At 48.2% G+C, this 26,331-nt stretch overlaps 2 protein-coding genes across 3 annotated transcripts in view; both read left to right on the forward strand.

The window, feature by feature from the left end:
• Positions 1 to 11,537: 11,537 nt before the first annotated feature.
• LOC135263684 (transcription factor SOX-30-like) lies at positions 11,538 to 16,256 on the forward strand. The gene is made up of 5 exons (XM_064351993.1): positions 11,538 to 12,324; positions 12,790 to 13,029; positions 13,659 to 13,841; positions 14,238 to 14,685; positions 15,683 to 16,256. The coding sequence occupies exons 1-5, from the start codon at positions 12,129 to 12,131 to the stop codon at positions 16,017 to 16,019; spliced, it is 1,404 nt and encodes a 467-aa protein (XP_064208063.1). The 5' UTR covers positions 11,538 to 12,128; the 3' UTR covers positions 16,020 to 16,256.
• A 543-nt stretch (positions 16,257 to 16,799) lies between these two features.
• Positions 16,800 to 26,331, forward strand: part of tcerg1b (transcription elongation regulator 1b (CA150)) — a 30,634-nt gene continuing 21,102 nt past the window's right edge. Inside the window, exons 1-5 of one of the 2 annotated variants that reach the window (XM_064351994.1) lie at positions 16,800 to 16,927; positions 18,486 to 18,711; positions 22,099 to 22,251; positions 24,015 to 24,285; positions 25,842 to 26,081. In XM_064351994.1, coding sequence (XP_064208064.1) covers positions 16,881 to 16,927; positions 18,486 to 18,711; positions 22,099 to 22,251; positions 24,015 to 24,285; positions 25,842 to 26,081 — 937 coding nt within the window. In that variant the 5' untranslated portion in view covers positions 16,800 to 16,880. The remainder of the gene's footprint in view (positions 16,928 to 18,485; positions 18,712 to 22,098; positions 22,252 to 24,014; positions 24,286 to 25,841; positions 26,082 to 26,331) is intronic. The other variant, XM_064351996.1, reaches the window with a different exon arrangement.

Consider the following 26,331-nt stretch of genomic DNA (forward strand, 5'->3'; position numbering starts at 1 on the left):
ACTGGGATTAAACTCTAAATAACGGAGTGGTTAAATGGGAAGCTGAAAGGTGGTTTCACCCATAGGTAGGGTTGGGTACCGAAAACCGGTACTTTAATGGCACCGGTTCCTCTATGGTCAGCACCGACCATACCGAATCACTACGCAAATTTTGGTGCCTTGTTTCGGTGCCACTTTTTAGCCCCTCCAGGAAATCGCGATCTTGCAAACGCAATAATTAATGCAAATTCAAACTCCGCAATATTTGCGTGGGCTTGCAATTTTGCTAAATTCCTGCGATTTCTCCACATAATTGCCCGAATCCGGAGCCGTATAAAGAGCCGTATATATGCATTAACGCATGTAAAACAAGACCAGGTCAAAGCCTAGTATATAGGTGGTAGTTTGGGTGACTTTTATGTTTTTAAAGACAAGAATGTCACCAGATTTACGTCCAGTCGCAGTGGAATGTGACCGTACCGTACAGAGACTGTCCTCTGTTCAGCTTGGAGCTCCCTGCCTGATCGAGTAACCGCTTTCTGACTGTTTCAGGGAAACATTCTTCACTACAGTCATCTGTCAGTTATTCCAGACTGAATGGAATAATTCAGTATTCTTTGCACGGAAACGTCAGTAATATTTAATGAAGTGTGTATACATGCGCCAGGAGGAAAGATACTCAGTGGAAAAAGCCCAGATTGAGTGGGGGAAGAGCGATGTGTGGCACAAGGAGAGTGACAGGAGGTGGGGGTGAGCGAACGGTTTTGGCGGGAACCGCGGACCCAGGAATAGCTCCTAAGGGCTGTGAGAGTCTCCCGAAACACATGCGCTTTGTCAAAATCTGAGGCGCTACCCATTAAATGACCAAATCTTTACTTTCAAGGATTATTCTGCTGAGGCTAGTTTAATTTTATGAAAAAATTCTGCACTAACTCCTGGTTACAGGAGTGTTTAAGCTTAGTTCTGAAGTTCCAAGTGTATTACCACCAAGCAGAAAGCATGTAGGTTTGCATGCCTTCACACACCGTTATTGTTATGGAAACTTACTGCAGCCAAATGTCTGCTTTGACTATTTTGAATTTTGGGGTGGGGGTTAAAGGGAAGCATTAAAACAGACTTTCAAGGCGCAGTCTATTCTGATGAATTATGATGACATTGGAGTGACGAACAGAACTGCAGACCCAATACTTGTTCTTTGAAGAGGTACATAAAGAGCAGACTTCATTGCTGGAAGGCAATGAAGTCCCCCCACCCCCCGGCAATAATGGGTCTTGGGTTGATAAAGTGGCAGTGTAAGGCACTGCTCATGCAGTGGGAATAGGGGGGTGACTGTCCCCTATATCAGAGCGAGCACCCATGTCCCCCCTCTCCCCGCTCGGCGTGCGTACGCACCGCTGTTTCGCACGACTAGGCTGCGGTCCCCAGACAGAACCCCGCGCAGCGTACCGTCTCTGAAACGGGATAAAACGCTCTTCCTGTTTCACAGGCAGCGGGACGGCGGTTCCCATGGGAACGCGGACGGCTCGCGCGGTTCTGCCGCCGCAGCCGCCACTCCTCCTGCGAGCGCGCAGAAACCGCCCGTTTTCGCTCCGCTTCAAAGGGACGCGTCCCGCGCTCCTCCGGGCCGTCGGCTCGCCTCGCTCCGCGTCCCGCGCACGGGGGGAGATGGGGGGGGGGGTACTAATCCGATACCGCCGTTCCCTAGGAAACATGATTGACAGGAGACCAGACAGGGGGAGGGGTGCTCGTTTATCAAACCAAGCCGCGTTGAACACTTATCGTGACCCATAAAGAATATGTTGGTGATCGGACCCACGTAGCCCCCCCCCCACCGGGACTGCAGAACACACCACCTCACCTGCGGGGTCAGGTGAAACAGCCAACGGATATGGTACTTCTTTAAATGACATTTTATATGACAAGTGCTTTTATCCTTAGTGATGTACGATAAGTACATCCTGAAGGTCATTGGCACAAATAGCTGCAAACACAGGTCAGGTAAAGTACAATTGTATTAAGAAGTAACAGCTATCCTTAGCCATGAACATCAAGTATATATTTCACACAGGAAATCTTTGGCTAAGCTTTAAGGCAAAGTCAGTAACAAAAGCCGCGTTTCCACCACAGGAACTTTACCCCGGAACTAGGAACCTTTTGAGGAACTCAGTGCGTTTCCACTGCAGGAACTAGGTTCCTGGGTCTTTATTTTACCCCCCAAAAAGTTCCTGCTCGGGGGGTAGTACTTTCCGAAAGTACAGGAACCTTTTGGGTGGAGCTTGCAGCGCTGAACATTCCTGATTGGTCGAGTACTCGCAGCATTTTTTTGTATTTATTTTCAACCGCTATGTTTGAAAATATGCAGCCGCAAACCAATTTATTTTCATAATAACTTCAAATCAAACTTGTATGTTATGCGGCGCAGTAGCCTAGTTTTGGTTATAGTCTGCCAGCGTCTTGGAATTATAACGTGTGTGTGGCAAGCGAGTGCCACCCCTCCGGTTTAAACACACACTCACGGGAGACAGTTGTTTCCGTAATCAGCACTTCCGTGCTCTTTTATTTTCAGATGCGTCTTTTACAGACAAAATCATACAAAGACGACGGTTCCGCAGCCGTCTTGTCATCAGCCCTCACGTTCCAGCTTCCGGTCGTGCTTTTAAAAACCCCAGGCTCACTGTTGAAAGCAATCAGAGGCAATCAGCGCAATTAAACAATTAACAATTATCGGCGCTGATTACCTCCAGCTGACAGTTGTGACGAAGGATCCGAGAGCCGCTCCTCTCACACTCTCTCTCTCTGCAGCCGACGCTCAAACCACGCCCACCCCACCACATACCCCCACCGCCCGACTTAGGCCGGGGAGCCATCCGGCCGATGACCAACCCCCCCCCTCTCCCCCCCTCCTCCTCCTGGGGGCGAGAGAGGAAGTCCGCCACGACCATCCGTGCACCCGGTCTATGAATCACATTGAAGTTAAAAGGCTGCAAAGCCAGATACCACCGAGTGATCCGGGCGTTGGTATCCTTCATGCGGTGGAGCCATTGGAGGGGGGCATGGTCCGAACAGAGGGTGAATGGGCGACCCAGAAGGTAATACCGGAGGGCTCCGACCGCCCACCGAATGGCGAGGCACTCTTTCTCCACCGTGCTGTACTTCGCCTCCCGTTGTGACAGTTTTCGGCTAATGTACAGCACGGGGCGGTCGACTCCCTCCACCTGCTGGGTCAAAACAGCCCCCAGCCCTCTGTCCGACGCGTCGGTCTGCAAAACAAAAGGGAGAGAGAAGTTAGGTGTGAACAAGAGCGGCTCCCCACAGAGAGCTTCTTTTACCCTCTCAAACACCCGCTGGCACGGTTCCGTCCACTGGACCGGATCTGAGGCACCTTTTCGGGTTAAGTCAGTTAGGGGCTGGTTAGCTCCGAAAATGCCGGGATGAACCTCCTGTAATAGCCGGCCAGCCCCAAGAACCTCCTTACCTCTTTTTTTGACTTGGGTCGGGGACAGGCTGCAATCGCCGCGGTTTTGTCCACTAGAGGCCGCACCTGTCCACTTCCCAAGTGGTACCCCAAATACCGTACCTCCGCTCGGCCAATAGCACACTTCTTTGGGTTAGCCGTGAGCCCTGCCTGCCTTAAGGATTCGAGCACTGCCCCCACATGCTGCAAATGCTGCTCCCAACTGCTGCTATGGATGATTACATCATCCAGATAGGCAGCAGCATAACCAACATGCGGACGCAATACCCGATCCATTAGGCGCTGGAAGGTGGCAGGGGCTCCGAATAACCCAAACGGAAGTGTCCTGAATTGGTACAAACCATCCGGAGCGGAGAAAGCCGTTTTTCCTTAGATTTGGCAGATAAGGGAATCTGCCAGTAACCCTTGGTTAAATCCAGCGTCGAAAAAAAATTGAGCCGTGCCAAGCCGATCCAAGAGCTCGTCGACCCGAGGCATTGGATAAGCATCAAACCGTGACACTTCATTTACCTTTCTATAATCCACACAGAAGCGAATAGACCCATCAGGCTTACCTACCAGCACAATGGGGCTACTCCAGGGACTGTGGGATTCCTCTATTACCCCCAGCTCTAGCATTGCCTTTATCTCTGCCTGCACCAATTTCTTTTTGTGTTCCGGCAATCTATAGGGGCGGGTCCGCACCGTCACCCCCGGGGAAGTCTCAATGTGGTGGTGTATGAGGTGCGTGCGTCCTGGTATGGGGGAAAACACATCAGCAAAACGCTTTTGCAACAAGGCAAGGTCTGCTCTCTGATTCGGTGAGAGATGGTCATCTGAAAGGGTTGAGATCTGATTGGATGAATTTGGTACCTCCGGCCCCAGCTCATCTCTCTCCTTATCCACCGTAACCAGAGAGACAGCCACCACCTCCTTCCACGCTTTCAGGAGATTGAGGTGATAAATCTGTTTTGCCCCCTCTCTATCAGTACGCTCTACCTCATAGTCAACCTCCCCCACTCGCCGTGTGACCGCAAAGGGCCCTTGCCACTTGGCGAGTAATTTAGAACTAGAGGTAGGGAGTAACACAAGAACTTTATCTCCCGGTGAAAATTGCCGTAGTTTAGCTCCTCTGTCGTAGTGCTGTTGCTGACGTGCCTGCGCCTCGAGCAAATTCTCCCGTGACAACTTACCCAGTGTATGGAGTTTTGCTCGCAGGTCCAGCACGTACTGTAATTCATTTTTACTAGGACTCGGACCCTCCTCCCAGTTTTCTTTAACTAGGTCCAATATCCCCCGGGGTTTCCTACCGAACAGTAGTTCAAAGGGAGAAAATCCCGTGGAGGCCTGGGGAACCTCCCGCACTGCAAACACCAGAGGAGATAACCACTTATCCCAATTACGGCTATCCTCATGAACGAACTTCCGGATCATAGACTTCAACGTTCTATTAAAACGCTCAACCAGCCCATCCGTTTGGGGATGGTACACGCTGGTTCTAATAGACTGAATGCCCAATAACCCGTACAGCTCGCGTAGTGTGCGTGACATAAACTGTGTGCCCTGATCAGTCAGAATCTCTTTCGGGATTCCGACTCGGGAGATTATTTGAAACAATGCCTGCGCAACACTTTTTGCCGAAATGCTGCGCAAAGGAACTGCTTCGGGATACCTTGTCGCATAATCCACCAGAACTAACACGAAACGGTATCCCTGCGTGCTCCGATCAAACGGCCCGATGAGGTCCATCCCCACTCTCTCAAAAGGGACCTCCATTAGCGGAAGGGGGCGCAACGGCGCTTTTGGTATAGCCGGGGAATTTACTAGTTGGCATTCAGGGCACGACGCACACCACCGACGCACGTCGGCCCAAATGCCCGGCCAATAGAAACGGGCCATTATCCGGTTCAGTGTTTTCTCATACCCTAAATGACCAGCCATGGGGTTAAAATGAGCCGTCTGAAAAACCATTTCCCGAGAGCTTTTAGGCACCAGCAATTGGGTGATTTCCTCCTTAGTCTGAGTGTCACAACACACTCTGTATAACCTATCCCGAATTATTACAAAATATGGGTGAGTGAGTGTTGCATCAGGGCGCACCTGTTGACCATCAATGGACATCACGCGGTCAAAGGCAAAGCGTAGGGTGTCATCACGAGACTGCTCGAGTGGGAAATCCTCCATGGGGCGAAACACCGGCACCTGCAGAGTCTCCCCCTGAGGCTCCACCGGTGCCAGCTCCCCCTCTGCTGCGTCGGACGACCCCGCGTCACCGCTGACAGCAGCACACACCTCACACAGCCCTAGCCGTCGTGAACGCACCCCCCCTACCTTACCAGCTGCCTGGCGGAACCCCGGCCAATCAGTGCCTAAAATCAGAGGGTGCGAGAGGCGGGAGCTAACCGCAGCCTTTATTTTATGCTTTTTCCCTTGACACCGAATTTCCACTGAGACTATAGGGTACTCGTGTAAATCCCCATGCACACACCTTATAGATACCCTTGATGCTTCCAACAACGCCTCGGGTCGAACCAGGCTTTGTCGAATCATGGTCTGCATAGCCCCTGAGTCCAACAGCGCCTGGTGTTCACTCCCTTGAATCCTTACCGGAATACAGTACGCTCCGTCTGGGTCGGGAGCGGAGGTGGGCGGGCCGACAACACGAACCACCTGCCCCACCTCCATGAGCGGGCACTCGCGGCGCAGGTGACCCGGTTGTCCGCACCGCCAACACCCCGGTCCGGGCGTCTGAGGAGCTCTCTGTGGGTCGTATCCCGCCGCCACTGAGCCTGGGGCTGGGGAAACAGAAACAAAAGGGTTGTTGCGGGAAAATGCGGAGGTTTGGGCACGGGGAAGGGAGGAAGAAAGGGGGGAAGGAAGGGAACGAGGAAGGGCTCTCCTGCGCGGAGCCGTGTCTGCCCGTCCTTGCTGCTGCTCTGACTGGCCGCGGGGGTAGAGCGCCAGGTGGTCCTCCGCCAGGGTGACGGCGGCCGCCAACCCGGTCGGCCGATGGCACCTCACCCAATTCGCCGTCTCCGCCGGGAGGCCATCGATAAAGCGTTCGAGGGCCACCAGCTCCACCACCTCGTCTGCTGACCGGATTTCTGGCCGCAGCCACCGACGTGCCATGTCCAGCAGTCTCTGTGCGTATGCGAACGGTCGGTCCTCTCCGGCCAGGGCCGTCTCCCTGAACCGTCGCCGGTGTTCTTCCGGGCTGTATCCCAGGCGGTCCAGGACCGCGCTGTGGGGGGTAAGCTGTGTGCCGCTCGTTGTGCTTCCCCAGTCAAGAGGGGCAGGAGGCGGACGACCCACTCCTCCTCCGGCCATTTACTTGCCCTTGCGGCCACCTCAAACCCCTCAAGGAACGCCTCCGCGTCGTCATCCGGGGTCATCTTTGGTAGATGGAGAGCTACGGGGGGTCCGGTCTGTCTCTCTCGGGAGCTGGTTTCTCCCGCAGCCGCCAGTTGCAGTAGAGCCTGGGTCTGGAGGGAAGTTTGCGCCCGCAGAGCCTCCAGCTGTTCGGCGTGCATCGCCGCCTGCCTCTCCTGCATCGCCGCCATCCCCTCCAGCATCCTCGCCAGCGCCACCACCGGTTGTGGCGTTTCCCCCGATCCTGGCTGTGTTCCATGCCGTCTCCTGTGTGTTTTAATACTTGCTCCCCGTACGGGCCACCACTGTGGCAAGCGAGTGCCACCCCTCCGGTTTAAACACACACTCACGGGAGACAGTTGTTTCCGTAATCAGCACTTCCGTGCTCTTTTATTTTCAGATGCGTCTTTTACAGACAAAATCATACAAAACACGACGGTTCCGCAGCCGTCTTGTCATCAGCCCTCACGTTCCAGCTTCCGGTCTTCCTTTTAAAAACCCCAGGCTCACTGTTGAAAGCAATCAGAGGCAATCAGCGCAATTAAACAATTAACAATTATCGGCGCTGATTACCTCCAGCTGACAGTTGTGACGAAGGATCCGAGAGCCGCTCCTCTCACACTCTCTCTCTCTGCAGCCGACGCTCAAACCACGCCCACCCCACCACAGTGTGCTCTTCTGTTCTTTTCTTGCTTTAGTATTCGTTTTATAAAATGCTAAGAATTCGTGCTGGGACAGCATATTACGTAGGCTACCAAAACATTCAAACGGATGAATTCGGTTGCTGAATATTTTCTTCCGGATTTTCTTTGTTAGCCCGTTGTAATTGACTCAAAACGTTTGATACAGTTATGTGAGCTATGCGGTAGTTCTGTGTAATTAACATTGGTGATACAGTAAAAGCAAACTGGAAATCACCTTCCGCACTTTTTGTCAGGGTAAAATAACAGGTTAATTCTAGTAATCGTCCCTTTAGATTTTTCAGACTGCCGTAATTTTACTCCATTTTACTGCCATTCTTCAATTCCACGAAAAGACCAGGAAGACTATAGACTTCGCATCTGGAGGGCACACTTCACTGCTTGGCTAGCAGTAACTTCGAAGGAAAGCAAATGGTGGCTGTACCACTACTAATTTAAATTTTCACGCAAGTCCGAATTTTCGTTCTATTCTTGTCATTTTGCGATTTGCCTATATGGAATTGACGATGAGAAAGTAATTAAACAGCAAATTGTTTACAACGTGTGCATGTTTTCTGCTGTTGTTGCCAGTTATATTGGAAATGTGAATGCATTCTGTCGCTTTGGATGTCAAGACATGAAAGCGAATGTTCGCATAAAAACATAATGAATGTGTTTGAGAGGATTATAAAACAGTTACAATCTGACTATTGGCCTGTTATATACTATTTGTTGCATAACAACTGCCCAAGTTCAACTACCAACGACATTTTTGCTTGACAACGGTAAAATATGCCCAAACGGCTGCAGAAGAATATTTCAATTCCAGGTGATTAAATCGATAAAAATCAATAAATACTAAAGTAACCATATACAGTCATTGTTGGTAGCCCGTTGTATATAAGTGGAATAAACCCCTCCGGGCTGTCCCGGTTATTAGAAAATAACGTAGGCTACTTCGGTGGTAGTATGGGGTTACAGAAGAAATCATAGGACAGATGGACGGACGACAACGTCGCTTTTTGGTAAATGGACTGCATTTATATAGCGCTCTTATCCAAAGCGCTTTACAATTGATGCCTCTCATTCGCCAGAACAGTTAGGAGTTAGGGGTTAGGTGTCTTGCTCAAGGAAACTTCGACATGCCCAGGGCGGGGTTTGAACCGGCAACCCTCCGACTGCCAGACAATCGGTCTTACCTCCTGAGCTATGTCACCCCTTTTTCATACGTCATTGGGCTAATTTGCCTAATCTTCGCGGGACTTTAGACCGCGGTGGAAACGCAGACAACCATGGGCTGAAGGAACCTTTTAGTTCCTTGAAAAGTAGTTCCTGGGACTAAAAGTTCCGGGTAATTTTGGTGGAAACGCGGCTTAAGTATGTGGTTGTGCACTGTGTAACGTGCATGAAGTCTCTCTCCCAATACACACTCTGTGAAAAAGTTATGAAAAGGTTCCTATACAGGTACAAATTATTGTCACTGGGGTTGTAACCTATAGGTACATTGTACCCCTAGCCAACAATACACAATTTGTACCTTTTTTGATATAAAAGGTACTTATTGCATTACATTACATTTATTTGGCAGACGCTTTTATCCAAAGTGACGCACAATAAGTGCATACCAAAGGTCATCGGAACAACAACAAAACACAGGTCCGGTGAGGTACAACACTCATTATGTAAGTTGTCCATAGCCATGAACATGTTAAATCCAGTTCACACAGTAAGCATAGGCTAGGTCAGAAAGTTATGGTAAGTCAAACTAGGAGGCATGACAACAAGCAACAACATCAAGGTAACGATACAACCACAATATAACTGCTGGATGGAGATAGAAGTGTAACATGAAAGTACTACAGGAACAAGATAGGATACAAGTCATAAGAGCGATATTAGATTGGGAGTGCCCTGCAGAGTAGTGATAGTTAGTCCAGGTACAGTTTGAAGAGATGCGTCTTCAGACCTCAGCGGAAGATGGGCAATGACCGCGTGGTTTGTAGAGGAATGGGGAGTTTGTTCCACCACTGGGGAGAGTAGTAGTACCCAAATAGAGCATTTATCATACTTTCAGGATACATTGGGCAAATGTGTTCCCCAATGAACCAAAAAAGATGTACCCCCACTGTACCTTTATTACTCAGGGTGCAGCAGTGTGGCAACAGTTTCCATGACACCCGCAAGCCTGCTGATAAACAGGAATGGCGCATCCTGTCTCTGCATCGGAGGAAGGAGCTGCCACTCACGCGGGTGAGTGCGTGTTACCGTGCTGTCAGGGCTGAGGCACTTAAGAGAAGCCTGGAGCGTGATGACACGCGATTGAAATCCATTTACGTCAGTCGCAGCACAGCGGCAAGCAGCCGGGAACCTGCGTCGTTTCGTTTGTGTGTCAGCTCGCTTCTGAAATGCAAAGGGAATTCACTTCAGGAATGCAAATGAGGGTACTTAACCAGGATTGGAAAAGACTGAAAAAGATTTTTTACATCCTTCTGTTCAATTAATAGCCAATGTGATCTGGTATAGCATAAACATGTGGTCCCATCCACCTGCTCTGCTCTTAATCTTCAGGCTTCTTTTAGGACTTGTGCAGACTTTTCATTCTGAAAGACTGAGACTGCAAGGTGTGTTTTCATTCTGCCAAAAATCCGCTGGCCCCTTAGTTTGGACCGAAACAGTATGATGTAAAATTGTGAAACAGGCAAACTTAACTGAGTGCCCATGGCTTCCACCAGAACTCCACCAGACACAGAAAACTGTGTGTTTATGAGTAATGGATGCATTAAATATGACTGCAATCAAGAAAGTCAAAAACAATAGTGACAGCTGATTGTCACTTGCAAGTCTGAAAATGGAAAAGAAAAAGTTCAATAATTCATGGTGGATTTCATGAAATCCTTTTAGACCCTGTAAGCCATCTCTGTCATGACAGACAAGAAAATTAGATGAAAAAGGCTTTCAACCAAATGGCATTCTTCAATCTTGTTTAAATTTCAAAACCGTCCACGCTGACCTGAATCTGAGCGATTGCTCTTTATGGCGTTCCATTCAAAGCAGAAGCCATGTCATCATGCATAAATAAGCTTTAATATGATTGATTTATTCAGTGCAGGCAGTGCGGCATAGTAGCTAACGGAACTGCTCTTGTAACCAGGAGGTAACGGATCAATTCTTTGCTGAGACATGGTATTTGTGCTCTGGGAAAAATCATTGACCTGAATTCTTTATGAAATTCCTGTAGTACAATTTAATATTTAAAAAAAAAAAAAAGGCAGCCCTGCAAGTCACACAGCAGGGAAAGGACAGCCTAATAATAATAATAATAATAATAATAATAATAATAATAATAATAATAATAATAATAATAATATCGTCCACAAACAGTTTGTTAAAAACATTTATGCAACATGAATGTACAGATGAGTGTTTGGAAGTATTTTTTTTGCCATGGATTTTACGTGTATATGATTTGTACTTGCGCCTATAGTAAGAACGTTAAAAGAGTAAATGACTATGGCCCCCTGTGTTTTGGTCGCCAAGATAATGGCTTGAAATCGCGATCTTTCGTCTAGATTTAGTTCACCATGTATGAGTCAAGGGTGACATCTAGTGGGAGAATGTGTCCGTACACGTTACACAGATCAAGATTTAGTGTCTACAATCCTCACAGCAGCAAACCAACGTTAAGGAATATCAAGGCTTTTGGCAATAACAGGCACAAGCAAAGGATATAATACACATGATTTAATTCGCAGTGTTCGGTGTAATTATTTTAATGACAGGCACACTAAAAAGTTGAGCTGATGTCTTGCAAATGATGGTTTGTTAAAGCGAATTCTCAGCTTTTCCTCCTCACGTTCCGCCCGTGTTTCGCTAGACTAGCTCACTCATTTGAAAAACAAAATTATGCTTCAAGTATACTGAAGTATAAAATAGTACAGCGTACTTTTCAATATGGGCAGTATCTGAACTCAATAATCCTATATGTATTGAATGTTCCCATACTCTCTATATGATTTTTGAGTCACTGCTGACGTAGTTGTCGATTGTTACATCTTTCCCGTGATTATGAACATTATTTATTTGATAACAAAGCATCTCGAGGCTAAGTTTGAATTCTGGAAGTTCGGTTATCGTTTTATCTTTTCTAAAAAGTCAACGGCTTTGAGCTCACATAGATCCATAATCACACAGTGGAAGAAATAACGGGTAATAACGGTGATAGATGTAGGCCCGACAAAGACGATCAGAATAGAAAAGTATAGCTGATCGGATCCAAGCCTAGCAACGGCAGTTTGTTCAATTCAAACCGTCACTTCTCTTTAGAAGATGATCATCCCAGAAATGCAGAAATAACGTTACTGGAGACGAGCGGGAAAACCTGGGAAGACCCTCCGTTCACGGCAGATGGGTCTGTGTACTGGAAAGCAAACGGAATCCAGATAGACCCTGGAGAAGGAAAGGTTAACGATGTTCAGGATCCTCATGTTACTGTTTTAACGGAATCATCAGATAATTCAGCTAGGTTTGAGATACCGAAACCGGGTGGCTATTTACAAAGGCCTAAGAGCTTCATTCCCGCTGCCTTACCAACGGCCAGCGTCAAAGGAATACAGCCTTTACCTGAAGTGAAATTTAAAAGCTCTCAGATGCTGCCGTATAAGGATGCCATCGCTGCCCAACCAACAGCCCACACTCTAAACGCAACGACCAGACTCCCAAACAACCGGTTTATGTTGACAGCGAGCAGTGAGCCTATTAACCCATCCTATTTGAAACTATTTGAACCCAAAGTAAGCGTGAACACAGCCGGACTGAATTTCACAATCCCCCCTTCCGAAGCAGGTAAGCTAACTCGGTTATCGGCAACGTTAACGGTGTATCCGTCACGCTAACATCACATAATATTGCCGTTTATACAGGGCTGTGTAGTTGTTAACGTTAGCCTGGTTAGTGCAAGGTTAGGTTGACATGTTAACGTACTTTTTAAAGTTAACTGGCATGATGACTTCAGCTCGGACTGTGATCACACAATTTTACGGGTTGCTTGCCCTGCAAATCTATGCCTTGTCAGCGATGACAATTTAAACTTGGTAGCTAGATAAAGTTGACCAACATTAAACGTGTAATTTATTTAATATAAAAAGTCACGTTCATCGACAGTTATTGCATATCTAGCGGGGGTTGTCTTCACAAAATGATCCTAGATTATTGTTGGGTATATGTTTACGTCTTGAATGCTCGTTATATTGTGTTGACGTTGGATAGTTAGCTTACTACGTCTTTTAAAAAGCCTATGTCTCTCATAAGGGAATTTAGAAATTACCCACAGCAAGAACAGTAGTGGCAACATCAAGAGGCCGATGAACGCTTTCATGGTATGGTCAAGAATCCACCGAGGAGCGCTGTCCAGGGTCAACCCGAAGGCCACCAACGCGGATATCAGCGTGCAACTGGGGGTGGAGTGGAGCAAGCTGTCGGAGGAGCAGAAGACGCCTTACTACGAGGAAGCGTACAAGCTTAAACACAAGCACAGCCAGGAGTTCCCCGGTAAATACACCCGAACAGGGACACGTTGGGTCAATGGCAGTGTGCACAGCTGTAATTTAAACACCAGGTTTAAACCTCTGGACCATAGAACTCCGTTTCTACTGGAACATCTAATTCTTGTTCCACAGCTTCGGATAGCTACTGTAGTTGGTATTCAGTTATGTGGTCTAGAGGTGTAAACCTGAAGTTTAAACTCCCGGCTAAGCACTCTGCAATTGACCCAATATCTGTACAAGTCATTCCAGCTGATTAATAACTCAAAATCTGTCCATTTCCAGCTTTAAGCTGTCCATAATAATGTAGATAAAATGTTAATTTCTTCAGGAAAGATGAAGTGAAGAATTTCAAGGAGAACTGGTTCAACTAAAGGTTCAAGTTTATAAAGTCACAAATGTACACTGTTGGTCTTCTCTACTTGTGCACACCTACTTAAATTCTGCAATTGTGTCATTTGCATTTAATGAGACAATAGTCCATGTAGCCTTCCTTGTCTCTTCCTGTACCTAACTGTGGAACTAAATCAGATGAACCCCATAAGTGTATACAGGTGATCACTAGTTAGGTGACCATGCAGTTTAACTGTGATTAATTCTGCCTTTTTGGATATCTTGGCTGTTTTTTGTTTTAAGACTGGGTTTATCAGCCGAAACCTGCGAAGAGGAAGTGTTACAGCTCTGGGGTAATGGCTTCCACAGGACCCAGCTCCTCCCAGAGCCCCCTCACGCCCGTAACGTGGGCTAACAGGCCTTACTCTATGGTCGCCCCCACCTCTATCAACCAGAGGTACTCAACGACACACATGGTGACGACAGGTGACTACACACACACATACGCACACACACACACACACACACACACACACTTACAACACCCCATTATGGTATCCACATTCTTGATAAACACTTTGTTTTCTGGCAACAAACAAGCATAAAAGAAAAAATTCACCACACTTAGTTCAGTCTGTGAAACTTAGCTCACTTAGTTCCTCTGATGTAGTGTGTTTATCATTTATGAGCAGTTGCATTATTACGGAAAATATACTCATTTTCCTCTGAATATTTGCATGAATCGGGCCAATCGAACACAATTTCTGAGCATACGCCAAACTGAGCACATTTATGTGTGATAGTTGTGTCGTACAGAATAACGGTCTGAAATATTTTGAAGGCCAGTGCTTGCCCAAACATGGGCTGTTTGTCTCTTTTTAGGACACGGTGGGCATGCCATACTCCCGGGCATGAATCCCACTCTCCCCCAGACCGCCAATCCACCCGTCATCTACCTTCAGAGCAACCCCCTCCATACCCTCCAATCATGGGCCAAGCTGCCGGAGCGGAGCGAGGCTGGTACCAGCAGGCCCCTGCCCCCTTCCCTGGCCAATCACATCGAGCCCTCCCTCTCCCTCATGACCAAGGAGGTAGTGTCCAGTCCCTTCCAGAGGATAACCGCCGCCCAACCGTACTACAGCCCCGCCCCTCAGTTGTCTGTAGACATGCCCCTTCCCAGCATGCCCCCCTGCTCCAGTGCCCTGCAGATGCCCCTCCCAAACCTCTCCCACCTCTGCATGTACGCTTCGCCCCCACTGCCACACCCCACCAGCCTCTTCCCTTACCACCAGGCTTTCTGCATGCCCGGGCCCCAGTTCTACCCAACATGGTGAGCGTCGGCCGCCATCTTAACATGCTGGAGTAGCGTGTTAAAGCAGCATAGGAGTATCTAATTTGTACATGCTCTTTTGACCAGAAGTATTCACTTTTGCTGTTGGAGAGCCACACGGTGTGCAGGTTTTTTTGTTTTGTGTTTGTTATGGGCCTTTCCCACCAGAAGAGATGACTACAACTTGTCTTGCATTTATGCCAAGAGTGTAGCTTTCACTTGCAAGACCAGTAAGAAGGTTTTTATTCAAAAAGGTTTGTGTGTATATCAGAGGCTGTCTTTGTAGGTGGCTGGATTTAGCAAATCAACATCCAGTCAGACAAACTGAGCTAATCAAGGCTTCAGGACAGAAACTATGTTATTTCAAAACTGCTAACTAGCTATGTTGTAATGGAAAAAATAATACAAGAAAATAAACTGCTAGGTTCCTGAAATTTTCAACCATTTTTCCCAACTTTATAGTTATATTCAGAGATTGTGAACATTGCCATTCAGGTGAATTGGAACTTATTGTATTTTCTAGTAGTTATGGTGTCAGTGTAGTTATCTTTTCTGATTGGAATGGGCCAGAGCTCAGCGCTTAAATTAATTGAACAATTTAAGCCAGTGATAATTACATAGTTAGCTTCCTTCCACCACCCTGCAAATCTCTAAAATGCAAGAATGAATAACACTGCTCTAGATAGCAGGAAAATTGAGCTTATATGAGCTGGATGGCCTGTACACAACATCCAGTTTTATGTTCTTATGAATATGTAGTTACAGTGCTTTACCAGGGTGACTGTGTCACTGAAATTCGCAAAGAGAGATTTAAAGTTTTCAGTCATGATGCCCTACAAGGTAGACTGAATGTTTGGAATGTAAGTTTGTAATGCTGGATACATGAACCAAATCTTGTTCAGTTTGTAATTAGGAAACAGATATGCTAGACCAGGACATTTTCAGTGTTCTTGGCTAGTCGATGTGAAACCCAACCATACTGTGTTTGATTTTTCAGCCCGTGCACTTACCCTTCTAGTGCGTGCAACTACTCCGAGTTATCTTACCCCGCGGGCGACCCGGTCTACTATGACGACGGTTGCCAGAAGCACGAGGCCATGTTCTCTGCCGTAAACCGGGAGTACATGTTCAGAGATCGCGGGGAAGGGAGCGGTCATTCCGGCGGTCATGGGGTGCCCGGGCCGGAGTTTATGAATTCGGACCCTCCACTTGACCCTCACGCACTCGGGGAGGTCTACACAGTCCCAGCCGCAGAGAACGCATCGCATGTGCAGACAGTCAACATCATCAACGAAGACAACGAAGAGGAGGAGAGAGTGCTTAGAGTTCTGTAGCACTGGTTCTGGTACTGTCGGTATGTGCGTTGAAATACCGGCATGTAACTGGCAACAGTTACATCAGTTGTCTATCTGATGGTAGCCTGTTTATGTTGACTAAAGCGTGTTATTTATTTATTCATTGATTGAGTTAATGACTGTTTTGTTGGGAGGTAGACTTGTTTTTTCTCTCAGGTTATTTTGTCTTTGGAGTGTTATGTGTGACAGGTATTTTTGAATTTTTTTGAATAAACAAGTTAGTACACTATATGAATATTTGACCTTTATTCTTCATGGCATGCATCATTTTCTGTAACATAGTGTGACTGAAGACGGTAAATCATTTTTTCTAAACATGAAAAGCAATTAATTAAGCAAAAATAACAACAAAAACTAAAAACCAGCACACACTCGGACTACGCAGTCGGAGCTCCGGTCAAGCACTGAACAATTCAGTGAACGAATCTTTTTAATGAAGTAATTCTCATGAACGAATCTTTTGAACAAATGTTCTTAATGAACTGATTCTAATGATTCAGTACACTGAAAAGAACTGCTTTGCCCATCACTAAGTAATACATGCTCAACCGTTTCCTGTACCTGACATGTGTCGCATAAACCTGTAGCATGCTTGCCAGAAGCCATTGGTTTAGAGTTTCTAGTGGTTTTAGTAGTTTGGTTTGTTTCCTATTTCAGTGCTACACCAATCGCATGGCTGAGCGGACAATGTGTCAACATTGACAGTACCTTCTTCCCATACGGTTTTAGAAGCGACCAATGGTGTGACAAAAGTTTGACATAAATAAAATGTAGCCAATAGGATGCGTAAGTGAGTGTTGAACAGGGTTCGCAGAGGTCTCATTTACATATCCTTCTGTAATGGCGGACCACGGAGAGGGAGACGGTATTGGATTCGACGAAAACAGGTTTGGGAACGGGAAAAAACACACCACTACAAAGTCAAGGATAGATATTTTATCAGCTAATAGAAGAGGGACATAATCCTGTATGAGTACGAAATTGTTCCGTCCGTTTATACAAATTTATTAGCCAAACAAGATGCATGGTAGGATGCCTGGGCAGGCTGGCTAGTAAGCTCTGAACTCATTGTATCGCAACTCAGAACTAGCTAGTCTTTGGTAATACTTCTCATTGATGCATTTTAGCTAATTAACTAGCTACTTAAAAACCGCAGTCAATAATTGAAACTACAGCCCTTGCATTGTCGTACTTGAGGTCTGTTGAACACTTTCTTATGCATTTCTAGTGAAATACTTGGCTACAGGACACCGTATTACTAGCACTGCACCGGCCTGCGCTGAATGAATGAATGGCATACAGTCCAAACATTAACTAGCTTGCTAGCTACATACACTAATATAATGTTCATTGTAACCTGAATTGCTGTCGTTTTTGCCAGTGCGCGCAGGACATACGCCAGGAATGTTGTGTTCTATATTTTATTCTTTAGTCTGTTGGCTTGCAGTCCATTTCCAGCATGTGACTCCAGAATGAGTAAACTAACGTTAGCTCGCTAAGTCAGGTAGCTAGCTTCAGTAAAGCTACCCTGCTAACTGTGCGTGTAGTCGGTTAGGCTGGTTATAGCTAGCTAACACATGCTACTGCTAGCTAGCAATGTACGATCTATTGTAGCCAGCAAGTTTTTATTTGTTAGGCTTAAGATAGCGGTACATTTAACATAACTGTTACGGTAGCTAGAAGGCAGATTGAGCTATATGGGGGTCGGTCAGTAGCAGTTAGCTTGTCAACACTAGAGAACTGACTCCGCTAACATAAGCCAAGATCCTGCTCGTGACGCAATTTCGTTCTGGTCTAACACTGGAGACAGCGTGGACTACAGAGGCATTTGTTGTCAATGTGTTTTGTACGTCACCCTTGGTTATGGGTACGGGCTTCCCTTCAAACTGTAAATACCCGAGAGATGCTTTCTAGCTATCATTTTGAAAATGTCGTAAATAAAATGCCGATGCTCTTAATTTATGTTGGTCTGAAACAGAAAGACATTGGTTTTGAGATTATAATGTTCAGATGAATTCGGCATTGATTAAATTCCTTTTGAACCCTGGGCTTATGGGGGCAGATTTAAATATATTAACAATGAACATTTCTGTGACACAAGACTTCTTTTAGATGATCTCTGGGATGATTCCAAACACAGGTCAGCAATAAATATTGATTAAGTGCCATTTAAAGACAAAGAAAGCAGTGGGTTCTTAATTTTCCTCATTGGACAGAACTGAGTTGCTTTTCAGTAATGATGGCACCTTGTATTAACACAAGGCAAGGGGGGCTTTGTGAACTCCGAAATGGGTGGAGAATATAAAATGGAATCAGAGACTCACTGTATTGAAGCAGTAGCACTGCTTTGCTGTGTGTTTTGTCTTGTGGGCGGATGATCAGCAGAGGAGCACGTTATCCGCTAGCTTCAACGCTAACACGCGCGCTCTTGCCATGTTCCTACAGGATGGCGCAGCAGGCCCTGCGTTTCCGAGGCCCCGCCCCGCCCCCCACGGCTGTGATGCGGGGCCCTCCCCCGCTACTGCGCCCCCCGCCTCCGCCTTTCGGAATGATGAGGGGGCCCCCGCCCCCTCCACGCCCACCATTTGGACGCCCGCCCTTTGACCCCAGCATGCCACCCATCCCTCCCCCGGGGGGGATGCCCCCGCCGCTGGCCCCCCCACACTTGCAGGTAAAGAACATGGAGAGGGCAGGTCAATTATGCTTTCAGCACATTCTCCTCAGTGCACATTTCCTGAAAATATGAGTGTTGAATGGAATGTTTTGTATGGCAGACTCTCCAGTTAGCCTGACCGATAGACATGCAGATTAGGCTAATTGGAGAGTCTAAGTTGCCCATAGGTTTAAAGAAATGGTCTGTGTGGGTTGTGTGGGTACCTAGGGTTGTAACTAGGTAGCTGTTTCGTAGGTTTCGTAGGTGACTTAGTTAATGCACTCGTCTTATCTACTGCTTGTATTTTGGCGTAGACTGCGTTGTTGCTGTTCTCGTTTGTGTTAGTATTAATCAGTTTATCCTTCAGAGTCCAAGTTGAACTATGCGGTTGTTCCCTGCACTTGGAACGGTACTTCTCTCTAGGGTTTTCGACACACTTGTTCCTGGTTATGGTTATACACTTTGTTGTACGTCGCTCTGGATAAGAGCATCTGCCAAATGCCTGTAATGTAATGGTCTGTGATGGATTGGCGACCTGTGTGTTCCTGCCTCTTACCCAATGCATGCTGGGATAGGCTTCAGCCCCCCTGTGACCCTGATCAGGAAATTAGGAATAAACAAGTTGGATAATGGATGGAAATAATATTGTATTTTGAAGTTGTTTAATGCCTGTCTTACCCTGTCTGATCCACTAGCTGAACCCACATTCCACTCAAAATAATTTGTGTCAGAAGAGCTGATGCTGGATTATTTTTGGGTCTATTGAAGTCATTTTATAAGGCTTTATTGTTATTCTGTAGCACCTGCTGTACAGTTTTTATATGGTCTGACTGTGAATAGGACTTGAAAGCCTTGAATTGTACTGTAGCGACCTCTGTACAGGCCTATGATCTGGTGATAGACAAGCCCTCGAATTTGTGCAGTAGGAATCTCAAATCCCGGCCCAGAGCGTATATCTATGGTGTGTGGAGCAGAAGCGTCTCCACTGAATCTCTCTGTGTCTATTTTTGGTGCTGTTCATAAATCCTGAGTCATGCCCAGTGGCATTTGTTGACAAAGCGATCGGTCTTGAGTGATGGACCGTTTACAGGCTGATGGCCTTCTGATGTTCTTCTCCCTTTGCTGTTTGTCTCGGAGTGTCTGTTGTGCTTTTGGGGTTCAGTGGCCTCTCTACAACCACCCACCTCAGAGGCCCCCTCCCCCTCCCCTATCACAATGACGACTCTCTCCCTCCTGGAGAGGGACGTTAACAGACTATTCAAGAGACAGAACCCCCGCAAAGCAGCTGGACCAGACTCTGTCTCTCCCTCCACCCTGAAGCACTATGCCGATCAGCTGTCTCCGGTGTTCACAGACATTTTTAACACCTCACTGGTGACATGCCACGTACCAGCCTGCTTCAAGACCTCTACCATTATCCCCGTCCCCAAAAAAACAAGGACCGCAGGACTCAATGACTACAGACCCGTCGCCCTGACCTCTGTGGTAATGAAGTCTTTTGAGCGCCTTGTACTGTCCCACCTCAAAACCATCACGGACCCACTCCTGGACCCCCTGCAGTTCGCATACAGAGCCAACAGGTCTGTGGACGATGCTGTAAACATGGCCCTCCACTTCATCCTCCAGCACCTGGACACTGCAGTAACCTACGCCAGGATCCTGTTTGTGGACTTCAGCTCCGCCTTCAATACCATCATCCCGGCTCTACTACAGGACAAGCTCTCCCAGCTGCACGTGCCTGACTGCACCTGCAGGTGGATCACCGACTTCCTGTCTGACAGGAAGCAGCACGTGAAGCTGGGGAAACACGTCTCCGACTCCCGGACCATCAGCACCGGCTCCCCTCAAGGCTGCGTCCTTTCTCCTCTACTCTTCTCCCTGTATACCAATAGCTGCACCTCCAGTCATCAGTCAGTCAAGCTCCTGAAGTTTGCAGACGACACCACTCTCATTGGACTCATCTCTGGTGGGGATGAGTCCGCCTACAGGAGAGAGATTGAACATCTGGTGTCCTGGTGCAGCCATAACAACCTGGAGCTCAACGCCCTAAAGACAGTAGAGATGGTTGTGGACTTCAGAAGGAACGCAGCCCCACCCGCCCCCATCACCCTGCATGACTCCCCAGTCGACACTGTGGAGTCCTTCTGCTTCCTGGGCACCATCATCACCCAGGACCTCAAGTGGAAGCTGAACATCACCTCCCTCACCAAGAAGGCTCAGCAGAGGATGTACTTCCTGCGGCAGCTGAAGAAGTTCAACCTGCCAATGACAATGATGGTGCACTTCTACACTGCCATCATTGAGTCCATCCTCACCTCCTCCATCACCATCTGGTACGCTGCTGCCACTGCCAAGGACAAGGGCAGACTGCAGCGTATCATTCGCGCCGCTGAGAGGGTGATTGGCTGCAATCTGCCATCCCTCCAGGACCTGCACACCTCCAGGGCCCTGAGGCGGGCAGGAAAGATTGTGGCCGACCCCTCCCACCCTGGACACAAACTCTTGCAAACACTCCCCTCCGGCAGGAGGCTGCGGTCCATCAGGACCAAAACCTCACGTCATAAGAACAGTTTTTTCCCGACTGCAGCTGGCCTCATCAACAAGGCCCGGGACCCCCACTGATACCACTGACACTGTACTGTTATCCTGACCCCCACGGACACCAACAGACAGCACCTGTACTTAAAATCACTTTATCCCCTTGCACTATTGTTATTGTTTTGCACTATGTTTATGTTATGTTATGTCTGTTATGTTTTTTACTGCACTATGTTCATCTTACTCTATTTATCTTATCTGTTACGCACCACCTGACTAAAACAAATTCCTTGTATGTGTAAACCTACTTGGCAATAAACCCGATTCTGATTCTGATTCTGATTCCTCAGAACTCGCTCACTGAGAAATTGTCCCTGGTTTCAGACAGGAAGGCAGCCCTCTCCAGGTGCTTGCGCTGTGGAAGTCCTGGGCTGGAATGGTTTTTTTTGATGTGGCTTTTGGGCTGCAGAAAAGCGCTGTTGCCTCATTAATTATGTGGAGAGACAGAGTGTGGAATGTTTCCGTCACACACGTGTGCTGTGGCGGCGGGTGATGACACTCATCAAAACACACGCAATTGTGTCTTCACCTGGGGATTTTGCCAATCGCTGCTGCAAGGAGTAACTGTACTACGTTAGCAGAATATTTGCAGGGTGGTGATTCGGCTTACGGCTTGGGGGGGGGGGGGATGTCACTATAATGGATTCAATGCAATGCAGAGCTTTAGATTTCCCCCTCCCCCTTCGAAAGTGATTCTCAGTTTTCTTTATTCATAAGGGCTGTGCTTTGGACATTTGCTCGCATCGCATTGTCCTGAGTGCACTCGGATGTTAACTTGTACCGTTTTTGTTTTTTGTCCCCTTTCAGCGGCCGCCGTTCATGCCTCCACCAATGAGCAACATGCCCCCACCCCCTGGCATGATATTCCCTCCCGGGATGCCCCCCGTGCCTGCGCCTGGCACCCCCACCCTGCCCCCCACAGAGGAGATCTGGGTGGAGAACAAGACCCCCGAGGGGAAGGTAAGGAGCTCACTGCGTATAGAGGGCCTGCGTCACTCGTGTTCATACATGTGTACATACGGACCATGCGTTCATACATGCGTGCATACGGACCATGCGTTCATACACGTGTGCATATGGACCATGCGTTCATACATGCGTACATATGGACCATGCGTTCATACATGCGTGCATACGGACCATGCGTTCATACACGTGTGCATATGGACCATGCGTTCATACATGCGTACATATGGACCATGCGTTCATACATGCGTGCATACGGACCATGCGTTCATACATGCGTACATATGGACCATGCGTTCATACATGCGTGCATACGGACCATGCGTTCATACATGCGTGCAAACGGACCATGCGTTCATACATGCATGCATACGGACCATGCGTTCATACATGCGTGCAATATGGACCATGCGTTCATACATGTGTACGTACAGACCATGCGTTCATACATGCGTGCAATATGGACCATGCGTTCATACATGCGTGCATACAGACCATGCGTTCATACATGTGTACGTACAGACCATGCGTTCATACATGCGTGCAATATGGACCATGCGTTCATACATGCGTGCATACGGACCATGCGTTCATACATGCGTGCATACGGACCATGCGTTCATACATGCGTGCATACGGACCATGCGTTCATACATGCGTGCATACGGACCATGCGTTCATACATGCGTGCATACGGACCATGCGTTCATACATGCGTGCATACAGACCATGCGTTCATACACGTGTGCATATGGACCATGCGTTCGTACATGTGTGCATACGGACCATACGTTCATATATGCATACTGTGGCAAAAGAGTGCCACCCCTCCTAAACCAAACACACTCACGGGAGACACTGTTTTCGTTTCTAGCACTTCCGTGCTATTTTATTTAAGCTCTTGGCTTTTCTTTGTACAATCAGTAATAACCGGGCTTTTTCTCGCCGTCTTCTCACCGGCGCTCCTCTCGCTCCCTCCGGCTTCCGGTCGTGCTTTTAAAAACCCCAGGCTCACTGTTGAAAGCAATCAGAGGCAATCAGCGCAATTAAACAATTAACAATTCTCGGCGCTGATTACCTCCAGCTGACAGTTGTGACGAAGGATCCGAGAGCCGCTCCTCTCACACTCTCTCTCTCTCTGCAGCCGACGCTCAAACCACGCCCACTCCGCCACACATACATACATGCATATGTACAGAGCATGCGTTCATACATGCGTGCATACGGACCTTAGTCCACAAAAATCCGCTGCACATTACATTCCAAAGAAGCAGGGAAATATTTAGATCTGTGCACATGCACTTCAGAGTAACGTGACTGGATCAAGTGTTCGACTGGCTGGTGTGTGGGGGGACTTTCATTTTAGGAAGGCGGCTGCTGACTTCTGAGTTTCCACAGCCAACACTGGAGAGAGCCTGTGATTTAAGTTTAGAACTTGGCTGTTCCTTCAGTCAAAGGAGAGCTCAGGCGCGTGATTGTTGTGTCTGGAGCTGTTAACCACATTTGTGTGGAGCTGGGTGTGCTAAAACAGCCAGACTGGAGGTGGTGCTGGCTAAACGAGAATGGATTGTACCCATCTTTGGGCATGCATTTCAGCTATGATGCACACATGCTAAGCATGCAGAGATGCTGGTTCAGGTTTGTGTATCTTTCATCTGTGCATGTAGTAGTAGCATGTAGTGTAACTGTCTGTCTGCCTGTCTTGGTCTCTCTCCCTCTCCCTCCCTCCCTGCCTCTGTGCCCCCCCCCCCCCCCAGGTGTACTACTATAACGTGCGCACACGGGAGTCGGCCTGGTCTAAGCCTGAGGGGGTGAAGGTGATTCAGCAGTCGGAGCTCAGCCCCCTGATGGCCAATCAGGCTTCAGCGGCGGTGTCCTCCAGCGCCATCAGCCTGCCAACAGGAAGCTCTACCGCCACTGCCCCAGCGTCTGCCTCCACCCAGACCCCCTCTCCGACCCTGCCCGCCAGCCCCGCCCCCAGCACCGCCCCCACCGCCCCCTCCCCGGCGGTGTCCCAGCCTATCGCCAGTGAGTACCCGGGAGAGCCAGAGCCGGTAACCAATCAGAGCTAATTGTGTCTCGGGGTAAAATTCATTTGTTTTCTGTGGTGCGTGCGCAAGTCGAAGAATGGTACAAAGTCCAGTGGTCAGAAATGGTGGCCACACGCGATGGCTCCATCCCTTGTTGGGGTTTCTTGGATCTAAAGAGCACCACTTTCCAAAGCGTCATGGAATGCTTGCGAAAGGTTTCTGTGGAAACGTCCCGTTTTGGGAGCGAATCACGCGCTGCCTTTCGAAGGTGTGCGGATTTCACGAAGCACAGCTGAAGAACCGCTCCCAGAAGCTGCAGTCTTTGGCTTGAGCTGGAGTCCTGCGATTGGATGTTCAGCCCCCGTCTTTATCAGGGCACCTGACAGATGGGCAGGAAATTTGGTCACAGTTACAGAGCCACTGACCCGTTAGTCTGATGGGCCCAGGCTGACTATATGGCCCTCCACTGCTGGTTAATGTGCAGTGCTAAGGGCAGGGGCTTATTACGTGTTCAGTTCTGCTTCGTTAGGTCCTGCCGTCAGGGGATTTCACGGTTCTGTGCACAGCGTTGCCGACATGCTCGAGGTTAATTGCGAGGAGGGTTTGACGGACTTGTAGGACACCGTCAGCATTTTCTACTTGCTGTTACTACCGTCAGTGCTTACTAGCGTCTTATTGGTTTCCTTACTCCAGATACCATCAGAACGCTCTGTCCAAACCTGTGTGCTAGGGCTGGCAGCTAGATCAAATACATTTGAATATTGTAATCCAAAAAATGTGATTTGATTTATATGTGAATGTGTTTTTCTAAATTGGCGTAATTCTTTGCCCTTAAATGCGTAAGGATACCATTGGGTGCTTCCTGTTATGGGTGTTATGTCCACCAGGGGGCACTCTCTACAGCCTGTATTTGTATGGTCCTTTTAGAGATCATTTGCCCAAAACGCAAGATAGTCCACTTGCTTGGAGGCGAGTGCTGTGTGCCTTTGATGAAAAATGTTCCCCGCGGAGGGGAAACCGCACGCTCTGCACTGAGAGCTGTCCGGAAGGCTGGGCGCTTTCCTGCTCTGGCTGTGCGCTACACGGTGGTTTCCCTCCTCAGGAGGGGATTCTGGTCTACTGGTGGTGCCACTGGCTTTTTCCATATGTCATCACTTCCTGCTGAGAATATTAGTGAGATGTGTTTCTTTTTTTCTGGCTATGTACCCCAGGCAGTGACACGCTGACTGCATACTCACAGACCTGTATGTACAGAGCTCTACAGTGCTCCCATTCTAGGTGCATTTGTCCCTGAGAATTGATCTGTGCTAACTGGGAACATAATTTGGGAACACATTTGCTAATTGGGATGCATTGGTGTGCTCCTAAATAGACACACCAATGCATCCCAAAGAGCACATGTGTGCCTTGGAAATAATGCTTAAGAGAGCCCTGATATACCCCGACACATAGACACACTCATACAGACACACACACACACACACACTCAGGCAAGACAGTAACTCTTTATGAATCCTGAGGTTCATGCTTCAGTCTTCTCTCTTCTCTCCTCAGCTTCAGCTTCCCTGGAGATCCCCCCTGCAGTCAGTGCCCCTGCCAGCGTCTCCCTGGCGACAGCGATCAGTGTCTCCACGGTGACGGCCACGGTGACGCCGGTGCAGACGCTGTCCCAGCTGCTGCCCCAGAGCCTGCCCCACGCCCTGCCGCAGCCCACAGCCGCCATTCCCGCCTTCCCGCCCGTCATGGTGCCGCCGTTCCGTGTGCCCCTGCCGGGCATGCACATCCCGCTGCCCGGTGCGCACCGCCCGCCACGGCTATCACCAGCGTGTTTCTGTTTCATTACTCTCACTGAGTTTAAATGCATCACATGTGCAAACACTCCCTGAAAGTACGCTCCATTCGCTTGGTAAATGGTAAATGGACTGCATTTATATAGCGCTTTTATCCAAAGCGCTTTACAATTGATGCCTCTCATTCACCCATTCACACACACACACTCACACACCAACGGTGAAAGGCTGCCATGCAAGGTACCAATCAGCTC

This window comes from Anguilla rostrata, chromosome 9 (genome assembly GCF_018555375.3).
Source record: "Anguilla rostrata isolate EN2019 chromosome 9, ASM1855537v3, whole genome shotgun sequence".
Lineage (NCBI taxonomy): Eukaryota > Metazoa > Chordata > Actinopteri > Anguilliformes > Anguillidae > Anguilla > Anguilla rostrata.

Coding starts and splice junctions, on each gene's coding strand:
- LOC135263684 (XM_064351993.1), top strand. CDS start 12,129: ATGCTGCCGTATAAGGATGCCATCGCTGCCCAACCAACAGCCCACACT. Junction 13,030..13,658: donor GCACAGCCAGGAGTTCCCCG/GTAAATACACCC, acceptor TTTTGTTTTAAG/ACTGGGTTTATCAGCCGAAA. Junction 14,686..15,682: donor CCCCAGTTCTACCCAACATG/GTGAGCGTCGGC, acceptor TTGATTTTTCAG/CCCGTGCACTTACCCTTCTA.